Source organism: Terrapene carolina, unplaced genomic scaffold (assembly GCF_002925995.2).
Source record: "Terrapene carolina triunguis isolate 2854851 unplaced genomic scaffold, T_m_triunguis-2.0 Scaffold558, whole genome shotgun sequence".
Lineage (NCBI taxonomy): Eukaryota > Metazoa > Chordata > Testudines > Emydidae > Terrapene > Terrapene triunguis.
In genome coordinates this window covers 12,171,941-12,194,618 of record NW_020664909.1, presented here as the reverse complement: position 1 = coordinate 12,194,618, position 22,678 = coordinate 12,171,941, and the positions used below count along the sequence as shown (strand labels likewise).

Below are 22,678 nucleotides of genomic sequence, written 5' to 3'. Positions count from 1 at the left end.
GAACTGGGGCAAACTGGGAGGAAATGCCTGGGATGACAATGGTTCTAGTTTCTTAACAGTAAGTATTAGAATAGTTTCTTGACAGTAAGTATTAGAATAACAGGCACACCTCAGACAACGAAGAGACTTGATTTGGTATGGACAAGTCAGGATGTTTATCAGTTTATCTTCTGAGATCTTGTCTCACCTTGCTCAGCTTCCCAATCTTGTGCCTCCCTCACTCCAAAGAAACCAGGTGCTTTTCACGTCCCAAAATTTGATCCCCACTCTTCGTTCTCTGAATAAATTAGCCCTCTGGCTGGCTCTAACCAACTGGACCCAGTGAGTCCTATTTTCTAGTCTTTGTTCCTACAGCGCTTTCTTTTACATCATAATGTCAACATATTCCAAAACTCCAAACTTCTTCAGGTCACTGGTATGCCAGAACACATTGTGCACACATGATGGTGGGTGAGATCTGGAAATTATGAGATTTTTAAGGTAGCAGCTGATTCTACAATACCAAGTCACTAAAATGGCCCTACTGGGATATCGGAAAAAGAAGGGGTATCCTAGGGGAAATCCAAATTTAGGTCTATGAAACTGGAGAGGTTTGAAGATGAACCAGAAAAAGAAGAACAGTGAAATGGAAAATGGTGTCACTAGGCTTAGGGTACAAGGGAGGACTTAAAAACTAAAACAAACTGAGCTGCCTGTATGAAGAGAGCTGGATTAGGTCAGTGGAACTGAAAAGAAAGATGGAGTTGGGGTGGGGACAGAAGGTTAAGAGGAAACTTGAATGAAGTCTACAGGAAACTACACAGGGAGAAAGTAACATACTAGAATGTGCTTTAGTTTAGACAGACATAATATTAAAACTGGAAATAAGTACAAGCTATGGGGCTCATAGGGATTACTGGGTGAAATGCTACTGTCTGTTATACAGGAGATCAGACCCGATGATCATAATGCCCCTTCTGGCCTCTATCTATGAATCAATGACGATAGTTTCAGGGGAAGGAGGGTTTTGGGGGCAACAAACTGATTGTGCTTTACGAAAACAGTGAACCAGCTTTGGTCTTCAAAATGGTTTATGTTCAAGGATAAAGATTTTGGTCAAGGTTAGGGATAGTTCTTATTTTATGTGAGTTTATTCAGTTCCTAGGTTAATTACTTAGCAGACTTCAATGTAGTGGGTGTCTCCAAACACTGCATTTAATTTGTAAGGAAAGAAATCATATTTGTCTATATAATCATTATTTGGTAGCTGTGCCACTATAAAATTAACTCTATACTTTCTGGAACTGACACGCCACCATGTTTTGGTGAATACAGGCCAACATTTTTGAAACTTGGCTATCCAGAATGAGTCTCTTAAATCCATATTCAGGAACCTAAATAAGTGGCCTGATTTTTTGAGATGGTGAGTTCCTGTCACTAGCCCATGCACCTTTTTATCAAAAGGAAAATAAATAAAAACTAGTTCTCAATACAACAGTGTCTAAATTGGTCTGTTCAATTAGTCTGTTGCTTAAAAGATTATATTAGTCTCCTCTTGGCATTTGATGTGTCAAATCTTTAACAGAGATCCAAAATGTCCTTTTCATCCTGTGTTCCTTAGTGTGATCTGAAAGACACTAGGCTGCTGTATATTTTAACTTTTTAACCTATTTATCTGAACTCTTCACACTAACAGCTGATGAGTATAGTTAACTATATTATTCTTGCTGTGTTACTAAATTATTTGTAAACTATTTTTTCTTAAGTGTGGGCTTCTAACATTGTTTGGGTAGAATGGAAGTTGAGCACAACTTTTCTTAGAAATCCACTTCTATCATCTGCTATTTTTGAGGTACTGAACTAGCTGTGTAATGCTGTATTTATGGATTTGTAACCTGTCTTTGCATATACTTTTCAAGCCGAAATCTTTAGAGCAGGGGCCTGAAAAACACTTGTGGCTAACAACTGGTTTTTAGATGTGAAAGATTTGAATATCTAGTCTATTAGGTTTATGAGTTTAATTTAAAGTTCCAGAAATGAAATGTAAAACACCTCATTACCTTTATTCCCTTACAAAAAGTTATGATCAAAGAGTCATAGTCATTTTTAAATCTGCCAATGGAAGGTAAACACACAGGAATAACAATCAAATGTAAATAGCTGATTACTCCTCATTATTTTTTGGATTACCCACTCAAAAGTATTAAATGCACTTTTTTTTTACATTTATGTCTCTTACTGTTGTGCAATGCTTTTGTCATATTAAAAAAAAGAAAAAAGGTATTGACTACAGAAGGGAACACTAGAAAGGCAAGAACTGAGGGATGTTTACTTTAAATAATATCTACTAGGATTGCTTAAACAGCATAATATTTCTCAGTGAGATCTTTGCTTCAGCAGGAATGATAATAGTAATAGCTCTCTGGACCACTTTATTATTAAATACAAAGTTTTAGAAGCTAGCTCTAAATAATTGAACAAACCCATTAGGAGGACAGACAAACCAAGGCAGCTAATGGAGAAGGCCTAGTGCACAATCTTTCTGATAGAACCCTGGGCTGTATGTAATTGATATTTAGAGGCTAGATTTCCTTTTCTCCTAATAGTAATTATATCTGTGTCATTAATAATGGCTCCTGTAAGGTCTCTGGGTTTTTCCCAAAGGCAAAAATGATATCTGGTCAGAGAGGCCTCATAATTATTCACTCTCATTTGCAACAGTGCTGAGACCTAGATTTTTCTCATTTGAGAATCTAAGCTCATATAGTTTTTCCCTTGGGGATCTACATTAATAACAGCAGAATAGGGAAATTGAAAAGCCTACTAAACACCACTCACTATACTAGAATCAGCTAGGCAATTTTGTTTTAATGGTTTATCTCCCAAAGCACATTTACAGTAATTATTTTTAAAATTCTCAAGGTGTGGTTTATTTGCCAGTGGTTTTGAAGTGCTTCCTTATGCTGAAAAAGCAAGGAACATTCATGAAGCTTGTGGTGAGAATGCTGATCAGTTCCTTGAACTATCTTCAACTGCAGGAAGTCTAGAGGTTGATTTTACATCAGTGTTCAAAAGTTCACGTACTTATCCAAATTATTCAGAATTTTTGGCTCTGCAAAAACACTCGAACTCTCATGAGAAAGGGGCTAACTCATGAGATTTATGTTTCCTGCTTCTGGTCGCAGCAGAAATATTGTTCTCTTACACAGCATGCAGCAATGTGTACCAATGAGATGTGAATTCTAAAGCACACCAACATGTGGCACATTTGCTGGTCCATATAGACATATTACAGTTAACATGCACTGGAGAACTTTTGGGGTCTATATATAGTGCAACACATTAGTGGGCAATAGAATTTACAGCCCACTAGTGAGCATTGCTGCACTATGTAGACATGCTCTACGTCGGCACTTCTGGTTCCACTGAGACCCAAGAAGTGCAGAGTTTAGACAATTTAAAAATAATAAGATGAAAATTGTTTACACTCTAAAACTTTGTGTGGGCCTGACCCTTTTTGCTGAACTGGCTACCCATCCTTAACAAGAATAATATTCACTAGCCTATATCTTTCATATTTATTATACATAAAAACCATTTATTGAACCACTATAACGGCCACATACCTAAATCAAACTACTGCACATCTGTATGACTGTCACCATTTCCCTGTAGACAGTAAGCTCACTGGGGTAGGGTGCATCTCTTCCTATGTCTATTATGAAGTGCCTAGCACATGTGGCTATGATAAAAAATATATTTTTAAATGGATGCTTAAAAGTGTATTCTTCCTAATTTTAAAATCTAAGATAAAGTCATAGCCTGAATACAGAAAGCAACTGCTGGTAGGTAACGGGGTTGCCTGCCACCTATCCATTGTTTTCCAAGGATAATCCCTCAAAAGAGGGATATCTGTCAGGGTACACAGTACACACTACCAGCTGTCCAATTTTATAGACTCATAGTCATCCCAGATGTCCTGGTTTTTTGTACCTCAGAGGTGGCAACCCTAGTAGGTAAGGGAAATATGGTATTAGTTGCAAAATGGTAGCCTCTGCACAAGTCTAAAATTTTTCACTGAATCACAAATTATGTAAAAGAATAATTGAAAAGCTTTTATTGTTAAACTATTCACTACTATGAGAGACTTGAAAAGAATCAAGTGAGCTACATAATGTGGTGTAGATATCTCAGAAGGGCAGGAGGCTATGGGACAAAAGAGAATAACATGACTGTATCTTACTAACATCAACCTCCTTAAACCAGAGCTCCTTTATCTACACTATAATGACTACATTTATAAAGTGTTTTGAAAAGTATTTAGGGTAAAATTCTGTCTATCCCTCATGTAGGTGTAGTGTGTGTGCGAGAGAACAGGAAGGACGTGGAACTCCGCACACGTAATGGGTGGGCAGAACTGTAGTCTCTGCACTCAAGTGAATGCAGAGACCTATCCCTTCTTACTTCCCCAAGAGAGCACATGGTGCCCCAAAAAGGGAGATGAGGAGAACTGGCAGGCCATATGGGGGAGAGTAAGCTGTACTCCCAAAAGGAATGGAGCAGTTTGAGCACTTCCCTATGTACCATGGAGCTCTGGGAGGCATTCTTGCCCTCTGAGACAGAGTGCCTCCATGGTGCAGCTCTACAACATTTCCAGTGTAGAGCTGTGCCTAAAACTGTACAATCTATTCATTACTATGGATTTGGAAAAGTGGCAAGTCATACAATAGCAATTTACAAGCCCATGTATATTAATGTAGTATGCAGCTTTCCTAGACTCAGGATATAGAATACATAATCTATTGTGCACACACACTATGACTTTTAAAGAATATTGAGCACACATTCTGAGTGTTCATATCCTCAGAATTTAATAGAAAATTCCTATAATAGAAGTATTTTTTGACAATAATATGTAAACACACTTTTCAAAGTGGTTTAAATTCTGCATAACACACTTGTATGCAGGCACTTTGGAAGAAACTTCCTGACTCATTACCAATTTTCCACCTGTTCGTTTGTAACTAATCCTGACATTTAATAGTTATTGCCCAGTGATATTTAAAAAAACATCCCTTTTAAGTTTTTTAATCTTCACATTGCTCCTACAAAAATTATTTACCTTGAGCTGATCTTATGAATGTTACTGTCCACATTCAGGTTTATGCATTTTAAATCACATATTCAAAGAAATAGAAAAGTTTGTTTAAATATTTGATTTTGAAGTGGAGCATCATTTCTTATGTGAGTAAAGTCAATACAACTTCAGGCTGATGGGAAAATTAGCAAGGTCATATTGCCCTCAAAATTCCTTAAACCCGATGCTTTGCTGTATCTCTCCACTTCATCAGCTTAATAAAAAGTAGTTATAAAGTAACAGCTCTTCATCTGTCCTCAAAATCTCACCTGAAAACTAATTTCCCCTGGTCCATACTACTCAATGACTCTCTCTCTTTATTAAATTCTATAACCCCTATAATTCGAATTCTATAATTCGAAAGAATGGTGGAGTGTAGATGTAGCGGGGCAGTCACCCCGCTCTGGCCCTGAAGGGGTTAAAACAGCCCTGGGAAAGGGCTGGCCCTGGGAGCCAATCAGCTGGGCTGATCAGGGAAGCAGCCGCAGCTGGGGCCACGCCCCTATCAGACCACTGGCCTTATAAAAGGGCTGTGAGCCAGGAGCTAAGGAGGTCTCTCTCTAGTTGCGGAGAGAGACAGACCTAGCTGCCTGGGAGCTGAGCAGGGTATCTAGAGTGAAGCAGGGCTGGGGGAAGGCCAGAGGAGCTGGGGAGCTCCAGCCTGGAAAACCCCCAGGCTGCAGGCCTTGTTAAAGGCTGGGAAAGGTACTGGGGTTGCAGAGGTGCAGCCCAGGGTAGGCAAAGGCAGCAGATCCAAACCCTCCTTGCCAATTATGAGTGGTACAGACTGCAGTCTGCCCCAGTGAGTGGGAGGGCTAGATGATGACTGGCAGTAGCCACTGAGGTAAGGTGGGGATAGAGGGTTGGGGGTTCCCTGGGAGGGGAGACCCAGAGACTGCAGGGGTACTACAGAGGGCAGAACCCTGAGGCAGAGGGGCACCAGGGTCCGGGAGGGACAAGGGGGCCAGCGACAGGTGAGCCACTGGCCTGCAAAGGGCACTCTGGGCTGGAAGAGCTAATTCCCTAGATGACCAGCAGGAGGCACCGCACCGGTGAGTCTCGCCGCGCAACAGTAGACATCAAGTTACAGAGAATCCACCATTTACTTTAATTCTCTTTAATTGCCTCATGCTGCTGAGGAAGGCAAAACATCCACCGGTCTCTGTCAATCTGACCTCGGGGAAAATTCCTTCCCGACACCAAATACGGTGAGCAGGCAGACCCTGAGCATGTGGGCAATACCCAGTGTTAAATCATTATGGAATCAGAGGACAGATACCAGGCATGTCGTACTAAAATATTTAATTTGCAAATGTCTAGTACCTCTTAGGACAGTGAAGCAGGGGATATCAAGAGCTTCTTTGCAGAGTACCTCTTGGATTTCTAGGGTCAAACATTTAATGGATTGTTTGTTTGTCTCTGTGCAGACTCACTTATCTAAGGTGACAAATGTTGCTAAATGGACAGTTTTTGGAATGATTTATCATCTACTAGAAATAAGATGTGTGAATTTGCCAGGTTTCAAGATACAATGTTAATTCAGGTGCATGATGTTCTGTAGCTGATAATATCACAGAAGTATTCAAGCAAAGGAAAACTTTCTATCACACAGTAATGGAAGCTTGGAATGAGATTTTCAGATTTTTTTTCCCCCCTGCCAGACTGACCCCAACCTTATAATCCTTTGATCAGGACAAGCAGCCCAATGAAGGACAGGCACATGGGATGGGTTTAATTGGCACTTTATCAGTAATACATTAGGGAGGGGCACTATAATGCTCACCCCCTGCTCTCACATGCCAGGTTCCAGTGAGGGCTACAGAGCTTTAGAACCAAACAACAACTGCCCTGTCTACCCCACAGCTCAGTTGTGAAAACTTCTCTTCCCACAACTCCCAACATACAAGGGTGCAGGGGCGGGGGGGAATAAGAGGCCACAAGCCTGTGTGGGGAACCACAGTCTGCCAATATGTCAGGTCTCTGCCCTGAGCATGAGGTCATAGAATCATAGAAGCTTAGGGTTGGAAGAGACCTCAGGAGGTCATCTAGTCCAACCACCTGCTCAAAGCAGGACCAATTCCCAACTAAATCATCCCAGCCAGGGCTTTGACAAGCTGGGCCTTAAAAACCTCTAAGGATGGAGATTACACCACCTCCCTAGGTAATTCATCCCAGTGCTTCACCACCCTCCTAGTGAAATAGTTTTTCCTAATATCTAACCTAGACCTCCCCCACTACAACTTGAGACAATTGCTCCTTGTTCTGTCATCTGCCAGCACTGAGAACAGCCTAGCTCCATCCTCTTTGAAACCCCCTCACATAGCAGCCTTCAACTTCATAGCAGTTGAAGGCTGCTATCAAATCCCCCCTCACTCTTCTCTTCTGCAGATTAAACAAGACCAGTTCCCTCGGCCTCTCCTCGTAAATTATGTGCCCCAGCCCCCTAATCATTTTCGTTGCCCTCTGCTGGATTCTCTCCAATCTCCCACATCCTTTCTGTAGTGGGGGGCCCAAAACTGGATGCAGTACTCCAGATGTGGCCTCACCAGTGTCGAATAAAGGGGCAATGCTCCTACTAATGCAGCCCAATATGCCGTTAGCCTTCTTGGCAACAAGGGCACACTGCTGACTCATATCCAGTTTCTCATCCACTGTAATCCCCAGGTACTTTTCTGCAGAACTGGCGCTTAGCCAGTTGGTCCCCAGCCTGTAGCAATGCAGGGGATTCTTCCATCCTAAGTGCAGGACTCTGCACTTGTCCTTGTTGAACCCCATCAGATTTCTTTTGGCCCAATCTTCCAATTTGTCTATCACTCTGGATTCCTATCCCTACCCTCCAGCGTATCTACCTTTCCTCCCCAGCTTAGTGTCATCCACGAACTTGCTGAGGGTGCAATCCATCCCATCATCCAGATCATTAATGAAGATGTTGAACAAAACTGACCCCTGGTGCACTCCACTTCATACCGGCTGCCAACTAGACATCAAGCCGTTGATCACTACCGTTGAGCCCGATGATCTCCCCAGCTTTCTATCCATCTTATAGTCCATTCATCCAATCCATACTTTTTTAACTTGCTGGCAAGAATACTGTGGGAGACCGTATCAAAAGCTTTACTAAAGTCAAGATATATCACATCCACCGCTTTCCACAGAGCCAGTTATCTCATCATAGAAGGCAATCAGGTTGGTCGGGCATGACTTGCCCTTGGTGAATCCATGTTGACTGTTCCTGATCACCTTTCTCTCCTCCAAGTGCTACAAAATGGATTCCTTGAGGACCTGCTCCATGATTTTTCCAGGGACAGAGGTGAGGCTGACTGGTCTGTAGTTCCCTGGATTCTCCTTCTTCCCTTTTTTAAAGATGGGCACTATATTTGCCTTTTCCCAATTATCCGGGACCTCCCCCAATCGCCACAAGTTTTAAGATAATGGTCAATGGCTCTGCAATCACATCAGCCAATTCCCTCAGGACCCTCGGATGCACTGCATCCAGTCCCATGGACTTGTGCATGTCCAGCTTTTCTAAATAGTCCTTAACCTGTTCTTTCACCACTGAGGGTTGCTCACCTCCTCCCCATACTGTGCTGACTAGTGCAGCAGTCTGGGAGCTGACGTTGTCTGTGAAGGCCAAGGCAAAAAAAGCATGGAGTACTTCAGCTTTTTCCATATCATTTGTCACTAGGTTGCCTCCCCCATTCAGTAATGCCCCCCCACACTTTCTCTGACCTTTTTCTTGTTGCTAACATACCTGTAGAAACCTTTCTTGTTACCCTTCACATCCCTTGCTAGCTGCAACTCCAGTTGTGCTTTGGCCTTCCTGATTATACCCCTGCATGCTCAAGCAATATTTTTATACTCCTCCCTAGTCATCTGTCCAAGTTTCCACTTCTTGTAAGCTTCCTTTTTTTAAGATTAAGCTCACCGAAGATTTCATTGTTAAGCCAAGTTGGTCGCCTGCCATATTTGCTATTCTTTCTGCACAACGGGATGGTTTGTTCCTGTTCCCTCAATAAGGCTAAGTTCTCAAAAAGGTCCAACAGCAGAGTCCCAGATCTCATTTACCTCTAGGAACTGGCTCTTTTAGCCTCTACTTGCACTGAACAATGGCTGCAAGTGGCGACAAGTCAGTGGTCTTAATAGCATTATGCAAACTTCTGTATTTTACTGTTTTCAACCCAATTGTGCCTCTCGGAGGCTGTGAGGACGTGAAAACCCCTGGACCACATGCCAGTTTGGCCTCAACAGGAAAAATTCCATTGTGATCCCAGTACTAAAGCTTCCCATATCTTCTGAGCAATCTTAGAAGCACGCAAGGGACAAGAAGTTTTGTTCATGGGATGAGGAAGTCCTGGTGGCTATAGTTAAATGAATGCAGAACTCCCTATAGAGGTCTAGAATGTCTCTCTGGCCTGTTCCCAAAAATCACCAAAGAAAGCTCCAGAGAACATAAACTGTTACTTTTAAAAGGATTAAAAAATAATCCAATAATTCTGCTGAAATCCTCAGGGTTTCACAGAGTTAAACTATTGTCATACACTGTGTTATTCAGATGAACTCAGATTCTAGATCGGGGTCGGCAACGTTTGGCACGCTGCTCGCCAGGGTAAGCACCCTGGCGGGCCGGGCCAGTTTATTTACCTGCTGATGCAGCAGGTTCGGCCGATCGCAGCCCCCACTGGCCGCAGTTCGCCGTCCTGGGCCAATGGGGGCGGCGAGAAGCAGCACGGGCGAGCGATGTGCTGGCTGCGGCTTCTCGCTGCCCCCATTGGCCTGGGACGGCGAACCACGGCCAGTGGGGGCCGCAATCGGCCGAACCTGCCGCGTCAGCAGGTAAATAAAACTGGCCCGGCCCGCCAGGGTGCTTACCCTGGCGAGCCGCGTGCCGAATGTTGCCGACCCCTGTTCTAGATGCTGCTTTCAAATACAGGAGTGTTCGAAGGAGGCACTCAGTTCTGCAATGTCTGTGGGGGTAAAACCCAGTCTTCCCTCTAATACGAATGGGAGGCAAATGGGATACCATACAGGAAAAAAAACTAAGAATAGTCTGCAATATCTGTTCCATTCTTATTTGCGGTAGTCTTTATAGCAATATTTGGGGCAAATGAAGATTGATTGGGAACTATGCATCACTATATGCATTTTTATTGCCTCCTGAAGACTTTTTTCCCCTTGCATAGTGAGAACTTCACATTTATTATACAGAACTTCTCTGCTGTCTTGAGTTTAGGTTTGATGGACCGGCTTATTTTGAGGTCTTAGAACTGTGTATTTCCACTTAAGGGAGACCCACAGTAAACTGGGCAGTAAGATACCATAACCCAACTCTTTTTTGGACTCCAATTAGGCATAAATCAGAATGCTGGCCACAATTTTCAAAGTTCACAATACAAGGATGTCCATGCGGTAACATCATTCACATTCCTATGTCAGATCTTCACAGTCTCTACACGTTTATGACAACGGTCCCATTTCAGGCTTGTAGTGGCTGCTGAGAACTTGACTGTTGATATTTCCACCACCAAATGTTGCTGGGAAGCTTCTGTGATTCTAGACATCCCTTCTACAGTAAAAACATTGTTATCCGGCATGTTGGGGAGTGTGGGTGGGGGTGCCGGTTAATCAAATATTCCGGTTAACTGAGAGTTATACTTTTACCAATGGAATACCAATTTTCAAAGAATTAGAATACAATAAAATGAATAAAGTATAAAATACAGTAGTACAGTATACAAGTATTCACCAATCCAATCGGTAGTAGTACTGCACTGCAGAGTGGTTGGTTTCTTGAAGCACTTAGGTATATACAGGTAAAGTTTTCTATACAGTAGGTGATCTACTGACACTACATATCACTATGGGCAGCATATGGTGTACACCCAGATCACTAAAAAGTACACTTAACACTAAAACTATACTGAACATAATTTAATCTTTTTTTGGTGATTCAGAAGGCACTTCAGGATCTTGCAGTGCCTCAGAGTCATCATTATTAACATCAATTATCATTGTAGATATAGAAGGTGTAGGAGATTGGGCTGAATCTGTAATGACCCTATGACACACCCTGGAAGCTGCTTTTTTGAATAAATCCCTGATATCAGCTTGCTTATTTGACTTCCGCCTCTTTTGCATAAAAGTAGAGCGCAGAATGTGCAATTGCATAACCTCCTGGGCAGTATATTAGTCCTGGTTACTAGATTGAAGATTTGTATTGGAGAATATCAGAAATGCCAGTTAATAGAGCTTTCTGGTTGATAAAGTGCTGGAGAACACAGCTTTTACTGTAATATTGCTCTTCTGGGGTTTTAGTAACTGTACTCCGAGGAGTTTCAGGGTGAGGACAAATAGATTTTTGTAAAGGCCAGACTTGTATTTTCTGGTTTTGGGGTAGGGGCTTTCCTCTTCATTTCAGCATACAATTTTGCTTTGCATTTGGCCATTATACCCATTTGTTATGTCTGCAAAGCCTAATGTACTCCAAAGGTGCTATATAAATAACATTACAATGGTTCTATATAAAAACATTAACATGGCTACATCAAAGACATTAATATGGCATAAAATCAAATTTCCTATTTCAGTATCACAGTACAGCACATGATTCTGGTCTATCTTTCCAGAATCTGGCCTGCAAGAGTGGTACATGCCTGATGTTTCAGAGAAAGTTGTAACATCTCTTTTTTCCCCTTAATAATCTTTCTACAGTTGTTGCTGCCCCTGCTTGTCTCCCAGGTTGCCTTCTAATTAGTTCTGCCAAAAGAGTGTCTCCTGTAGGCTATTGACAAAAGATGCTTTGTTAAAAAATTGATTCAGTAGACTGACTATCACAATGCACTAAGGGGAAAATAACCACTGGGAGAATTGCTGCATATGCCAGCAATAAATCCTCCTCCCACCCATCATGTGTAAGAGAATTGCTTACAGTAGAAAAATACCCCTGATGCATTATAAAGGACTAGAAAAGAAAATGGTACTTCCTATATGGGGTTGGACAGGATTTGTTTGAGGTATATATACCTATTAAGACTATGAAGCATGTGCCTCTACTGTGCAAAGGTCAACTTCCCTAGGCAGTGCTAGTTTTTAGTGCCCTATTGACACTATTAAAGAGGATTCCTGTGCCAAGTTGCTCAGTAACACTGTATTGTCTTCAGAGTATAATCTACCAATGAGTTTGTGTAAATATAATGCTTACAACTTAATATCCTTGCTAAAATTTTGATGGCCAATCTGTGGAATGAGCCAAAATGTTTCCTGCAGTTGAATTAATCTCTTAATAGATTATAGTATTTATCTTTCTAATTCAGAAAGAGATTTTTTTATTGTTGATAAATAAAACAAGTGCCAGCTCAAGTCATAATAGGGAAGCAACATGGGAAAAGTTATGTAATAGATCCTTGAGGATCCCTGGAATCTGGATTTTCCAGGCCTCATTGGTTTGTTTACCAAATAAGAAAAACAGTGTAACTTGTTTTTCAATCTGAGTAGTTTCAATTGTTGGGCTTTTCTCAATTCTAGCTTTAATAAAACAGCATAACTGTGCACAGAACTGCAGGCTCAGAACTTCTCAGACTGAAAAACAAGAAGCCCAGATATTTACAAAGTAAAAATATAACTCCCTTTTCCTGTCCTATGCTTTATGACTTCCTCCTCAGGGCTCTTTTCTCATTTCCATTCATTGGTTTGTGCTTCTTAGAAAGGGAAAAGGAAATACTATTATCTCCTTAGTTTGGCAGGTTGAGATGCAGATACCTGAAAACTCCTAGATGTTTCTCAAAGCATGAAGGTACCAATTACCACAAACTTTTATTCTGTAGCGAGGCCTACTCTTCAAACTGGGGTGTGCAAATGTGCACAGAATGGACGTGAGGAAAAGCAGACCCCAGTTTGTACTTACATATGTGCACATCTACATCTGGAGTGAGGGAAGTGTGTGTGCACCTTTGCCCAAATGGGCTTGAAGATTTTGGGTTCAGACTTCTGACAAGAATACCACTTATGTGGTTCTCATTTTTCTTTCTAATCTTAAAAACAATGCAATTTTGTTTAGTCTAATATTCTCTGTTCTTTGCTAATCCTGTAGCTAGAAATGTATACTGTGTAATTTAGCCTCAGGTTGTTGCTAAGTCAGACCACAAAAAATGTAATCACAATGACATTTGTTATAATTGTATTATATCAACAATATCATGGCAGTCTATACATCAAAACACGTCAAAGGGGCCATTCATTTAACAGTGTTTATAAACCTCACTAATGTGGCATCATGAGATGTGCATATCTATTTTTTTCTACTGTTCTCAAATCTGACATAAAACAAGACAAATCAAAACATAAATAGATCAGTACAAAACAAAACTAACACTTAAACCTAATGATTGTATATGGGATAAATAAAGTGAGAACAAGTTTCCAAGTTTAAAAAATATAAAGATATTTCAATATATAACATGCTGCTCTGTAGGGTTTTATTTGGTTGATGTTCTAAGCAAGACCTACTTTCTCATAGTACTTGATCTCGTAGTCCAGAATGGCTCCATTGGGAAAGTCAGGCTCTTGCCATGAGAGGGCAATGCTGTTTTGGGAAGCCCAGTCCTTCCTTACCACACCTATCAAGGAGGGTGCTGAAAGGGAAAAGGATAACTAAGGATTAAAGAGAAAGCACACTGTTTATCTCTTTTTGACTTTACTTTCTTAGGATACTGACAAGTGGTGACCTGTAGGCAGAAGAGCATGACAGATGGAAATTCTCAGCCCAACTCTATAACCTGGAGTTAATGTTGAAAGTACATATCAGTAATTTCATTGTTAAAGTGTGGGTGTACTTTTGAGAAGTGACTGAGAAATGGCAACACCTTATTCAAAAGATCTGCTCTGAGTGATACCTGTTGACTTTATAGAAAAAATAAATTTTATTGTTTTATTCTTGTTAGTACTACAGAACCAACAAAATTTACAGAAGTGCTAGATTCTGTCCCTTCTTCAGCTACATCAACAGAACTGTTATATTCAAATCAATTGCACCTGTATAAATTTATTGACGATGTCACAAGCACATAATCTGAAGGCAGTTGGGTTGCACTGGTATCACTAAGGGCATAGTTTCAAATGCAGAACAAGATAGAAGAGAAACTATAAATTAAGAGTAATCTGAATTGAATTAACCAGATTTCTTCTTAATAAATAAGTAAATTTTATATTTAATTTATAAATTGGGTCAAATTTATTTTTGGGTCAAAAGAAATTAATTTAAAAATTCAATTAATTCCTGATTTTGTTAGCAAAATTTAAAAAAAAACCAAAACCAACCTAGTACATTTTAGTAGGTAACTGAGATGGTCATTCTGTGGATGACCAAGCATATTGTAATACACTCATTTTATGCATTTTTCCTCCCTATGACTAGAACACAAGTGAATCTACATTTCTATTGGGGATTATATTTTTTGTTCTACAATAAATTGTGTGTAGAATATAAAGATTTTACCCATTTACTGACTTGCAGAAAAAAGATATATTGTAAGAAATATTCTGCACAAAACTCAAATGCAGTAAAATTCATAAGATAAAATGTATTTGTAAATCAATTAAACATTCATTTAGCAAAACATTATTAGAACATCAGAGTTGTCTAAAGCACTTTTGAAAGTGAGAACTCACAATTAATGTTCCATATGCAATGTGAACGCTATCCTTTAAACACACCAATCCTCTCATATTGTGGATACTAATTATAGCTTTAAGGTCTTTAACTCATAGCTGTCCTTCCCCTGGTAGAGGGAGAGTTCAGGCCAGTATTGAGAGGAAGTGTATGGTCAATGAGGTTTTGCAGCCCATTATATATGGTGAATGCAGCAAAATTTGACTTGCCCTGTATATACAGGGCAAGTTCTCTGACCAATGGGTGAATGGAGTACAGTACAGTGTCATTACGTGTTTGATGTGTAAAATATACATGATGTTTTTTTCTCGACTGTATTGGGAAAGCAGGAATCAGGATTGTGATACTTTCCTCATCCCAAAATATAAATCATTTTTTTCCCTAGGGAGAGGGAGGAAGGGAAAACTGTAAAAAATAGAAGCCGGGGAAACACAAAGAAGTTATTATATGAAACATAACACATACTATGTGATTCATTTTGTAAGCATATTTATTCCTCAGCCACAATGGCATAAATATCATCCACATGAAAAGCTTGCAGTTCTGTAAGTAAAACACGAACACAATTGAGAACTCACTTTGCTAACTAGTTGGTCCTACTACTCCCCTATATACCAACAACATTTTTGTCAACTTCTTTCTTTTGGTGCCTAAGTCTCTATTTTCAAATATGACCCAAACTGGGCATCCAACATCACCAAATGCCTTAAAAATGCATTTTTCAGAAAGCACTGAGTATCCACTCTCTGAAAACCAAGGCCCTTTAAATTGTCCCAGATTGGACAACCAAAAACTTAAGCACACAAAATAACTAGTCACTATTAAAAATGTAGGCCCTAGATTATTGCGAGTTTTGACCGAACCAATTCTTATGTGCTAAAATCATACTCTACTGATGGTGAGCTGGCTAGACAGAAGGACAGAGTCTTTTGAAATGTTCTATTCTTCAACTTCAATTAATCATCAAGAAACTGATTTTCTGCAGTTTTTGAAATATGACTGAATTATTTATCTTTTATTTAACAATTCCAATTCAATATACCTAAGAAAAATGATCTGTTTTAATGATCAGTCCAATCAATTTAGGTATGTTAACCAATAATAAACTGTTTGCAGTATTGATCAGCAGCTTTCACATATACTACTGTGAAAACGAGAAACAACCACATAATGAATTAAACACTCTGAAAACTAAAACTAAGATGAGCAGTTCAGCTCTACATAAAACCACATTTTCAGATTTTCTGCTCACTTTCTATTGAATGCTAGATTCTACTGAATAAGCCGCCTAATAATTCATAACTTTACCCACCCATCTCTCCAATATCCAATGGCAATTAATTCCATCCATACTCCCCTCAGGTCAATCATGGTTCTACCCATCATATCTCCCTTCTAGGCTTCGTGACAGATCTATAACTTTGTTTTTCCTCCTCTAATTGGCCTAGTAGAAATAATTTATCACTTTCCCTTTTTAGCTTTGGAAAGAGAGTGTCTCATTAACAGACTGAAATAAGAGTCTGTTTCTAGTAACAAACTTTCAAGTAGGTTTACTTTTCATGTAAATACTTTAGTGACATTAAAAAAAAGTAAAAATAATCAAACCCCAGAATAAAAACAAAGCAAAACCTAGTAGGGTTGGGTTTTTTTTCCCCCTTGGAGAAAGGAAGCTTTCTCTACATACATCTTTATCTATCTATGTCTAAATATCTATATCTATATAAATAGTGTGAAAAGACCTGTTAGGTCACAGAGTCCATTTCTCTGCCTGTGAAGAATTATTCTCCACAGTTCAAAAATGTAGTCTCCTCTGATATATGAAAAGCATGCAAAATGTCATACTGCAACTAGATTTTTTAAAATTGTGTGAAGCAGGGTGATCAAAAGTGGGTTTAGAAAGGAAACTCTTAAACTTTTAACTATGAAGTCTCAGCCATGACTCCATGATACTTTTACCTTGCACAGGGCAATGCAAGCAAGAAGCAAGCAAACAAAATCTATCAAGCAATTATGCTGATAATAGAAGGCTTATAAGAATATTCATTAAACAAGTGCTTTAAAAATACACAGTATAAAACATTAACACAATATAAGCCTATTTTTTCCCCTAGAGATAGACATAAATCCCTTGATGAAAATGACAATTGTGTACGTGTATTTGTGTAGAATTTGACCCCAATACAATTATTTTTAAGGTAAGATCAACACCTCCAGCTGTTATACTGCAACAAGGATGCAGCAGCCTGAAATGAACAGGGACTATATAGAGGAAAACATGCCAACAAACATGCCTATTGTGATGATGCCATCCTCGTCTTTTGCTATTATACTTTTCTCTATGTGCCCCTCAAATTGTGAGCAAAACATCTTTTAATATACAACATATGGTTGATTATTATTTGGTGTCTACTTTCTAAACTCATGCAGCAATTTGTGTTGCTTTTCAACCTGAGTTCACTGCAGTAACTATTATGCTTCATCCAATGAGTGTCAAATCACAGCCTTGGCTGAAGAGATTAGTCTATCCCTTCTCTCTTTGAAATAACTCGGCAGCAAAATAAGAAAACAAAGTGCCTTTCAGCTCCCTCCCAAGCCAATTCTTGTCCTGACTTGCAATGTTGAAAATTCTATACCTTGGACAATGGAGCTTGTACATTATTGATCTGGATCACTGCTAGCATTGTGCCTTGTAAATCAAAATGTATTTAAGATGCATACTGCTGTGGTACTTTATTCCTGAGTTAGGGTGTTGAGCATCAAAAAATTTTATCCCTCAAATCACTACATTTAGCGAAACAAACAAGTAGGCCAGCATTAACGGTTTCTGATAAGTTCAGAGAGAGATGACACTGCTATTTGTCATATAAAGGTTCTTTCTGTATTTTGGGGACACAATGACTTAGAGAACTCAGATATAAATTCATTCTACCAAAAAAAAAAAACGAACAAACCAAAACAATGTGTTCAGTTCAATTATGATTTCTTTAGTTTTCAACAAAAAATAACACTTTCTACAAGAGATTAATCTACTTCTTGTAGGGGCTGCTCATTTCTAGAAAAGCTAAAAACAGAAGTTGATTAAACCCCAAAGTAATAGGTGGATCTTGTCTATTTATCAAAGATAATTCTTCACAACTTGAAAATTTAAGGGCAGGTGAATCCTGTATGTCATTTATAACCTGTTTTGTTTATCTCTAATGAGTCAAAGGTAAATTATTTTTGCTAGTCTTTTGAAATTCAGTACTGTGGGAGAGTTTTTAATTCAGTTACCTGATGAAGCCATGCAAATGAATTTGCTTAACATGTCTTTTAACCCACCATTTAATGACTGCATCTTCTTGCCTATGGTGCTGGGCTGAAGGATGCTTTCCAGATCTTGGACTCATTGCTGTTCTTGGCTTTGTATGGAAGCTTCTTTGTGCCATCTGGTCTCTGTATTTCCCTGTTTCTGTAATAGATTTCTTGAATTGCAGTGAGTCATCTTCTATGTTGCTAGATTTTTTGTTCTTTCTGTATTCATTTCTTCATCACTTCCCTTTTGCACTGTGTTAATGAGTATTTGTTCTTTATTGCAGAGTGAATTTATTTTGTTGTAAAATGGATTATTTTAAGGTTTTTTATCCACTTTCTTATGGAGTACATGGAAGAGGGAGAATATTCCTTTAATGGATTTGTTTGTAAGATAATTGGGGCTTGCCACCTCTCCATTGACTCATCTCCTTATGGTTTGTTTCAGTTACCTATGACCCTCTCTCTTGGGTATAGATAACTCAGATCTCTAAAGCTCTCTTTTTCCCTTCAGTCCATTTTTTTTATTTTCCAGTTTTCTATTCCGCAATGTTTAAGAGTATGTAAAGAGTTCTTTTGAATTGATATAAACATGCATAATATCTAGAAAAGTCTCTTTGGCTTTTTTAAATATAGTACTTTTAAAGTTTGTTATAATAATCTTTGCAAAGTAGTTTCTTCTAGTAACCCTTCAGAACTCTTACATATTACAAAATTCAATGGGGAACTTGCATAAGTACAAACAATTTCTAAGTTCATCTGCATACAGTATATCATCTCTCTATTTATATTTGTATATATTTGTGTGTGTATGTATGTATATATATATATATAAAAATAAATGTATGATCAAGTAGAGGGGGAGCTGGCAGTCACCCTTATATTTAAGTTGCCTAACACTTTCCATTATAAAAGATTCTTACCACATTTTCAGAAACTAACATTTCTATTGTATTGTATTGCAGCAGGCCTTTCAAATTCACAGGGGGAAAACCCTGGGGCCAGAGATGTGCCTTTTGATCATCCCATGATACTTTATAACTTAGCCAGACCTGAATAAAGTGCTGAAAATCACCATTTCCCATCTTTGGCCTGCACTGCTGAGCATAATTGTAGCATCTTTCCAGAATTCCTGAACATTCTCAAGCTGGGCTTCTAATGTCCCATAACAGCAGGAGCAGCATACATTGCATAGGGAATCACAGGGAACAGAAAGCCTAGCTGCTGATGGAGCAGTTGTAGGAGCAAGGGGGAGAGTAAAGAGCTGTGCCAGGCCCCTCACTGACCAGGCTGAAGACCATGCACGTCGCTCCAATGGAGTCCTGACCCCCTGTGGGTGAAACACATGAGGTAGGAAACCCGCACACTTCTCAGGGGCAAGACAAGAGATCCAGGAGCAAACACAAATACAAATAAGAAATAAATGGGAATCAAGAAAATCTGAGTTCTTGACTCACTTCTGACAGATGTTGATAATTATATATGCATTATATATATTAAACAACATCTTACACCTCACTGGCAGATCACGCGAGCTGGGAATAAAGCCCAGTTCTCCAACTGGACAGCCCAAATCCCATATATTTAGTCACACTACCTCTCAGGAAGAGCCTGTTGTATTTCTGTCCTTGTCTAAACTCTCAGTATAGTAGGGCTTCTGAGTGAATTTGACATGAATAGGTAACACACCCTGTTACGCTGCATCCTCTAGTTCAGGGGTCTCAAACTCAATTTACCTTAGGGCCAGTGCCAGTCCTCAAATCCTCCCAGTGAGCCAATAATGTCACTGAAGATGGTGTTCAGAAAAGAAAATGTTTATATTGTGTTTATTTCAAATTTCTTAGAAATAATAAAACTGTCATACATCTTTATACAATTCTTCGCCTGCCAGAGAGTTTTTAGTGTTTGCCAGACACATGGCAACACTTCAGTTCTGTCAGTTTGTTGATGTTTGGCCTCAGTGACTGAGCAGTTGAAACCTTCAGGATTGCAGCAAGATGTGCATCAGATAGTTGTGTTCGTTCCACTTTCCCACACTCCATGCTCTGCTGAAAGAAGGACGTTGCTGGGCTGGGCCATCTTGGGCACAAAAGCAGCTGAGAAGGAGGCACAGTCGTGGTCTGCCCACTGGTCAGATGCAGGGGGTGAGGAGCATGGCTACTACCCTAAAGAGATGGAGCAGTGGGTGGTTCTAACCCTCCCTGTGTGTCTGGGATTATGCTCCCATCAGGTTCAGTGCCTCCTGGTGCTCCTGCTGAGATGGCCCTCTCCTACACAACCTACCAACATTACATGGGACAGTGAGTAAAAAAGTAAATAAAGGGCCCTATTTCATTACACAGACCTGCAGTGCCAACAGCTAGAAAGAACTTCTTTCCTTTCTTCTTATCTTATCTGCAGGCACCAGGGACATTGCCTCTGTGCAGGCGATGTCCCGTGGAGCTCCCATTGGCCATGGAGTCAGCGCTCGGGGAGGGGGGACAGAGGCAGCATGCCCCCTCGCGCTGTCATTGGAGCTTCATGAGTCACGCCACCTCCCAGCCCATTTCCCACCCTTTTCCCTCGCCCCCATGCCGCCCCGGCTGACTCTGCCCGGGGATTAGTGATGCTGACTCTGCCTGGCAACTAATGATGCTGCCTCTATGCCTGACGACTAGTGATGGTATCTCTGTCCCTCTCCCCCAGCCAATGGGAGCTGAGGGGGGTGGCACCTGCAGCAGACAGAGCCAGCAGCATGGCTGCATCTCTCCTGCCCTCCTCCCTCCCCCCTCGGCTGACAGCCACGAGGGTCGGATGAAATAACTTTTAAAAAAGTTTCCGTGGGCCGCAGCGGGGAGGTTCTTGGGTTGCAGATGGCCTGCGGGCCTGGATTTTGAGAATCCTGCTCTTAGGGTTACCATATTTCCACCATCAAAAAAGAGGACACGGGGGGGGGAGCCCTGCCCTAGCCCCGCCCCATCCACTCCCTCCCACTTCCCACCCCTTGACTGCCCCCCTCAGAACTCCCAACCTCCCTGCTTCTTGTCCCCTGACTGCCCCCTCCTGAGAACCCCCCCACCTTAACTGCCCCCCTAGGACCCTACCTGTCCCCTGACTGCCCCAACCCTTATCCCATGGGTGGCAGGTTTGTAGAAATTTTGGTGGTGCCCAGAACGCCCCCCCCCACTAAGGCTCTGGGAGGGGGGTTGGATGGGGGGAGGAGGTCTGGGGTGTAGGTCCTGGGCTGGGGATTAGGGTGCAGGAGGGGTGCAGGCTCTGGGATAGAGTTTGGGTGCTGGGTGCAGGCTCCAGGCTGGGGCAGGGGGTTGGTGTGCAGGAGAGGGTGAGGGGTGTAGGCTCTGGATGGAGTTTGGGGGTGGGAGGCAGTGCAAAGGGAGGGGGTGCAGGCTTTGGGAGGGAGTTTGAGGGCAGGAGGGGGTGTGTGGGAAGGGGAGGGGTTTGGAGATAGGAGGGGGTTCAGGGGTGAGGGCTGTGGATCTGAGGATGAGGGGTTCATGATGCAGGAGGGGGCTCAGGGCTGGGACAGAGGATTAGGGTGCAGGGAGATGAGGGTTGGGGCTGAGGGGGATCAGGGCTGGGGCAGAGGATTAGGGTGCAGGGGATGAGGGCTGGGGATGAAGGGTTTGGGGCGTTGGAGAGGCTCAGGGCTAGGGTGGAAGGGCAGCCTGCCTTGCCATTAGTGGATGGGGGGCACTAGGACCCTGGGGCAGCAGACAGCAGTTGCTGCCAGGAGGGCGTAGGAATGTGCTACTCGGGCAGCACAAGCAGGCAGGGGAGAGGGACGTGCTGCCTTCTTTCGGGCAGGGATGGGGGGGCCCACGCGGAGGGGGGGTGGCAGGTGGACGCCGGGGCCCACTCCAGGCAGGGCCGGGGGAAGAGACCCAGCTCAAAATATTGCTGGAGCAGGGCCCCCGGCCCTGGATATTGCTGGAGCTCGGACACCACAAAAGAATATAACCCGCCGCCCCCCCACCCCATATTCACACCCCCACCCCCAGAGAGGCCCATCCAACCCTCCCCCTGCTCCCTGACTGCCCCCCCAGGACTCTCCTTACCATGCCCATGCCGGTCAGATGCTGGCTCCACATGTAGGCAAAACACGCTGCCGGTGGGGCTGTTTGTGTCGTTACACCGGGCTGCAGGCAGCACAGGGGGAGCAGGGGAGGGGCTCTGGCTGCTGGAGGCCAATGGGAGCGGCGCAATCAGGCCCAGCCGCCCAATCAGCCACGCCGCACTCTGCATGGAAGGGAGGGAGGGAGGAGAGGGGAGGGGGAAAAATCCTGGACTTTTTAACCTTGTTACCAATTCCTCCCGGACGGCTATTTAAAGACGCAAAAGCAGGACGTCCGGGGAAATACGGATGGATGGTAACCCTACCTGCTCTAGTGGCTGGTTCACAGAGAATAACAGCCTTCTCCTACTGCCTGCTAATACAGTCCTTTATCTCAAGTGGTAAATGTCTGTGCTGCAGACTTCTTCCCTCTGTACCTCCCCCCAAGTAAATTAGATTAAAAAGCCATTACAAAGTATTTAGGTTGCAAAGTGAAGCACCTGAAAGTTAGGAAATGCCAGTATTGAGCTTGCCTGTGCAATCTGAATTCTGGCCCTTA

The 22,678-nt window shown here is 41.7% G+C and overlaps 1 protein-coding gene across 2 annotated transcripts in view; it reads right to left on the bottom strand.

Moving 5' to 3' along the window:
* The window catches only part of EPHA6 (EPH receptor A6), an 858,706-nt gene that overhangs the window by 239,965 nt on the left and 596,063 nt on the right, over positions 1-22,678 (bottom strand). For both annotated transcript variants that reach the window (XM_026659017.1, XM_026659018.1), the window contains exon 6: positions 13,619-13,743. In XM_026659017.1, coding sequence (XP_026514802.1) covers positions 13,619-13,743 — 125 coding nt within the window. The remainder of the gene's footprint in view (positions 1-13,618; positions 13,744-22,678) is intronic.